At 44.5% G+C, this 5,380-nt stretch overlaps 2 protein-coding genes across 2 annotated transcripts in view; one reads left to right on the forward strand and one right to left on the reverse strand.

Annotated features, from left to right (window-relative positions):
* The window catches only part of KIAA1328 (KIAA1328 ortholog), a 292,039-nt gene extending 289,173 nt beyond the window's left edge, over positions 1 to 2,866 (reverse strand). The window contains exon 1 of the mRNA XM_023510175.1: positions 2,791 to 2,866. Coding sequence (XP_023365943.1) covers positions 2,791 to 2,848 — 58 coding nt within the window. The 5' untranslated portion in view covers positions 2,849 to 2,866. The remainder of the gene's footprint in view (positions 1 to 2,790) is intronic.
* Positions 2,773 to 5,380, forward strand: part of TPGS2 (tubulin polyglutamylase complex subunit 2) — a 23,854-nt gene continuing 21,246 nt past the window's right edge. Inside the window, exon 1 of the mRNA XM_003784737.3 lies at positions 2,773 to 3,338. Within this exon, the coding sequence (XP_003784785.1) occupies positions 3,257 to 3,338 (82 nt within the window). The 5' untranslated portion in view covers positions 2,773 to 3,256. The remainder of the gene's footprint in view (positions 3,339 to 5,380) is intronic.

The following is a 5,380-nucleotide window of genomic DNA, read 5'->3' on the forward strand; positions in this document are numbered from 1 at the left end:
CAGCTACCTTTTTTTTTTTTCTGGTTGTAGTTGTCATTGTTGTTTGGCAGGCCCAGGCTGGGTTCAAACCCGCCAGCTCCAGTGTATGTGGCTGGCAACCTAGCCACTGAGCTACAGGTGCCAAGCCCTGTATTGCTTTTTAATGAGTATTTTTATTGTTGTATTTTTTATTTCTTTTTCTTGAATATTTTTGATTTACAGTTGGATAAACTGCAGATACTGGACCCTCAGATACAGAGGACTGACTAAAATTAGAAACCCATAACACAAGTAATAGAGAGGAAGAACAAGCTCTATCCCAGACTTCCAAGATCTGAAAAAAGGAACTTTGTACTGCCTACTCTAACCTACTGAATTTGAATCACCTGCCAACAGTACATGTACTACGTATATGTAGTTGTCACTGACCATAGAGATTTTCTAGGTTCATATATTATTTTTACATCAACATGAAGTCTTTGTCTATGTTTATTTGAAAACTCAATGACAGAAATTATAGATATTATAATATTAAGTTCCTAATACTGCTAAGGTTAATAAAACATTTGAGTGCATTTAAGCAAGCAAATTTAGACACTGCAGAAACACTTTTTTTAACATTACTAGGAACTGTAATAAAAGAGGAAAGCAAATGAAAAGGCATTATTTTGCTGGACGATTTAGCCCATAAAATGATGACATGGCAAACTCATTGTTTACACATTATATACTATGATGTATTTTGTACAAAACCGCACACTGCTGAATCATATTGTGCATGAGATGCATTACTCATAAGAATAGAAAAGATGACATTCAGTCATAGACAATGTCCTCTCATGATGGAAACATCCAGGATTCAGAGATTTCTCAATCACATTTCTCTAATTATCTTTTTTTCAATAGTATAAGTATACCGGATTATATATGGTACATATTTTTTGGTCTTTTTCTACTTAAAATTCTAGGCTCTCATGTGGTCTGGGAAATCGTCATTGTGACAGAAGATCAAGATCCAAAGATGTGACTAAAGCAAATGATTCTTAACTATCATTATATTTTTCAGTTAATATTCAGTAACAAATTTGCATTTGACATTGTTTTCACATCCTATAGAGATTTAAAATGAAAATATCTGTGGCTGAATGTTAATTGATCATTAAGTGGAATAGGCTGGGTTAAAAGGTGATACTAGTAACTTTGCAATTCCTTTCATACATCTGAGTTACTACAAAATGTAATCATCACCACTCCCCCCCCCATACATTTCAGTTCCTCATTGTCAATAAGAAGAGTATTTTTCATTACTTTTTTTAAAAATGTACAAGATAAAGGAGTATATGTGGCTTTTACATGAAATAGAGTGATATGACTCCATGAGCATGTAAGAGTACTAAGCCGCTAAGACCACCCACAAGTTCAAGTCCATATACTTGTTAATTAATGTATTCAGTCCCAATAATTATTCAGTGCAACAGATTGTCTGCCTCTGACCATTTATTCTATATCAGAACAATACTCTTGGTTGGTATAACCTAATAACCTTCAAATTTCTCCTCCATCACAAAATCCTATCAATGCAGAGGCAGTGCTTCATGAGAAAAGACTGGACCCAATTTCCTGACTTCCTAATTCAGCCTAGTGTATGTATTCTCTCCTGATGGGCAAAGGAAAACATTTAATTTGCATGCTATACTAGTGTGCTTTCCGTCCACAATGTATGTGCATGATTTCATTTGCTTCTCACTAACCTATCAGAGACAATTGGTAATTATGTATAGTAAGTGCGTAACACTAAACACAGACCAGCACAGAATGCAAAAATCCCTCATTCTACAGACAACACTTCATTGTAGTAACTCAATATGGGGACTTCATAACACAATTTTTTAAGTTTCTCTAGGAGCTAAGTAGAATGTCCAGAGTGATTCTGCCAAAGGTAACAGCAATGCCATTACCAAACCTAGTGAACAAAAAGATGCAGGCCTGCAATGACACTGATTATCCTCTCTCTAATGAACACAAAGTAATTATAAGGACCAAAACTCAAGCTAGGACAGTCTGCCTAATCCAGGGAAAGAATCATTCATGCCACACAAACATGTCATCATAGCTATTGAACTGGAATTACCAGTATGAAGTTAAAAAGCTCCACAGCTTCTAATGCAAAACAATCCAAGAACTTCAATCCCTGACGGTTTGAAGGTCACGATTGTAACCCACAATCTAACAAGTTAACACTACTTCTAGTCTCAATAATTCCCATCTTACACTGTAACCAGCACCACCGACCATATCCCAGTGAAACCAACCTCCACACCTCCCCTAAAGCCATAGTACGAAAATGTATCACCACTAAAGGGCCCTCGAAGTCCCACCAGCTTGACTTGCTCTTAAGGGTGCAGATTAAGCACAATGGTAAATCAAAACAAAACGGCCATGATCAACCAACACCCACTCTTCCACGAACTACAAGCTCACCCCGCACAGTCAGCTTAGGGTCACCCTTCCAGCCCCAGGTTGGGTAACGATCTGAGGTTATCTTTCCTGAGTTCACTCTCACTGAGGACGAGGAGCCAACTGTGCTGCGTCCGCACAACTGGAATTGTAGCCTGGAGACAGAATCAGGTTCTCAGCCACCTAACACCCAAGCGCAGGGAAAGCTCAGCACCTAGACTGAGGCCGAACAGTACGTGCCCGCCCCGCGGTTAGCTCGGAGCTTCCGGTCAGCACTCCAGAGTCCCTCGCGACCACTCCCCCCTGGCCGCCCCGGAGGGCGCCGGCGCCCCCTGCCAGGCGGGCAAAGGATACAGTCCCGGCTCCAGAACGCCGCGGCGCGGGGGCGTGAGGGGCCTGCCACGTCCGCCATCTTCAAACAACCGCCACTCCGGGCGTCGCGCCGGGGCCGCCACGCCCCGGCCTCCGGCCTCAGTCCCCATTGGCCGCAAAGCGCAGAGGCCCGCCCCCGCCTGCGCCGCTTGCCCCGGCGGGGCGAGAGGGTCCGGGCGGCCGGGAGGCCGTGTGCCGGTGGTGCGGTGTGGAGCACAGGCCAGGTCAGCGGGATCGAGCGCCCCGCGGAGCTACTGCTGCCAGACCAGCCCTGGGCCCCCATGTCCACCCCGCCGCGCTCTCAGGCACCGAGAACTACAGCTCCCGGCATGCCGTGAACTTGACGGGCGAGGCGCTGAGGCGGGGTCGGGCCCTCCTCCCGCCCGCCCCGCACTCCACACCTGGTCCCGCCGCTCTCCCGGCTGCGCGCGGAGCGGGGACGCGAGCCATGGAAAAGACGTCGCCCCCGCTGCTGGGCTGCAACAAGCCGCACCTGGAGAAGCTGACCCTCGGCATCACCCGCATTCTAGGTGAGTGGGGACCACATGCGGTGGAGGGCGGGAGACGGGCCCGAGCGGTTGTGGAGGAGAAGAAAGGAAGCGGCGGTCAGTGAGGTTTGGGGTGGGCAGCACGACGCTGGACCTTGTGTGTGAGTGGCCATCCCTACTGCGACTTCCGTTGTTAAGGAGGAAAGACCGGCAGCCAACAGTGTTCGGAGGCAGAGCTGGGAAGCCCAAAGGTTTCCTCCATTCATTCAGACCTCAAGTCCCACCCTGGGTTTCCAAGAAGGAAGGGCAGAGAAGTGCAAAGGGGCGACAGTAAGCACCTGACATTTGGGAGGTGGGTCTCCCAAAAGGCATTCTTAGCCCCGGGAGTATCGCTGAAGACCAAACCCTTCTTCTGGTAGCAGAATGAGCTGGGGAAATGATGCAGCCAACCTCGCAGGGGAACAACTATCACAGGCCTGAAGAGGTAGAAAGCAGTCAAAGCTTGCACCACCAAATGGGTTAAGGGGGGTTAGGGCTTTTCTCTTACTGAACATTGGTTTAGTACACACCCCTATGTTGGAATCTGGGGCTGCAAAGATGAAAAAGACACAGTTCTGTGAAAAAAAAAAATAGACAGGGACCATCAAAGTGTGAAAGGAGGTCATTAATCTATTGTTCAGAGTTAGCACAGAGGAAGAGGGGACTGACCTTATCTGGAAAGTACATCTTCCAGCAGAGGTGATGCTACATTTTGAAAGCCAAATGGGAGGTAGTAAGAAAACCAAGGAGGAGAAAGATCACCTAGACAGGCTGAGAAGCAACTTCAATGCCTCCCCATCACAATTATTATAAAGTCCAAATATCTGTACCATGACCCACATGTCCTTGTGTAATCTGCTGTCATCTGTCTTTTCAGACTATTTTCACTCTGTTTTGACCTTGCTGTACCTTAAATTCACTAAGCTTATCCCTGCTTCGAGGCCTTAGCAATATGCTAGAACCTCCACCTGGAATTAGCTTCCTCTGAAAGTCTTTCTTCATGTCATTCAGACCTCTGGTCAAATATTATTACCTCAAAAAATCCTTCCCTGAATATAGCTCTAATAACATCCTTCCCTGCTGATCCCTTTTCCCCTGCCCTATTTTTTTTTTAATCTTCATAGCACTTATCACTACTTGGAATTATGTATTTATTTGATTGCTTTTTAAATGTCTCTTTTCTATAATAGATAATCCAAGACCAAGTGTGATTTATCCTAGGAATGTGTGGTTTGTTTAACATATGAAAATCAATTAATGCAATATACATTATTAATAGTTTAGAAGACAAAAATCACATAATCATCAGGGGCAGAAAAACCACTTGACAAAACCTAACACCCTTTCATGATCAGGAAAAAAACCCCAACAAACTAGAAATTGAATAGAATAGAGATAGAACTTCTTCAACCTGATAAAAGCCGTCTACGAAAAACCCACAGCTAACATCATCCTTAATGGTGAAAGACTGGTAGCTTTCCCCTTAACATCAGGAATTGTAAAAGTGTTAGTAGTCTCTAATACCACTCTAAGTCGGATATTCACTAGGAGGATTATAGGACTCCGGAGACAGTCATACTCATGGCTGTGATTTATTACAGCAAGAAGAAAACCAAATCAGCAATGGGAAAAGTGCACATGAGGAAGTCAAGGAAATTAGATGCAAGCTTTCCATAGTCTTCTCCCCGTGAAATCACAGAGGACACAATTTCTCTAGCAACATGCTGCAACAACATGTCTGAAATATCTAGTAGAGAAACTCACCTGAGCCTTTTATTGGAAATCAGTTATGTTGGCACCCTCTGCCTAGTCAGGTGCCTGTGTGCAATATGTACCAGAATTCCAGACTCCCTGAAGAAAAGCAGGTGTTGGGCTTAAATCATACTGTTTGTATGAACACTTTAGGTATAATAAGCCATTCTTGTCAGGGAATGGTGGGAACCCGTACAAGATCCAAGGTTCCAGATGCCAGCCAAAGGCCAACCATAGATAATCAGGCCTTTTTAAGGATTGCTTCCTTGGGCCTACCATGTTCCCTTTTTTTT

The sequence above is a fragment of the Otolemur garnettii genome, unplaced genomic scaffold (genome assembly GCF_000181295.1).
Source record: "Otolemur garnettii isolate 467f Iridium unplaced genomic scaffold, OtoGar3 scaffold00012, whole genome shotgun sequence".
Taxonomy (NCBI): Eukaryota; Metazoa; Chordata; class Mammalia; order Primates; family Galagidae; genus Otolemur; species Otolemur garnettii.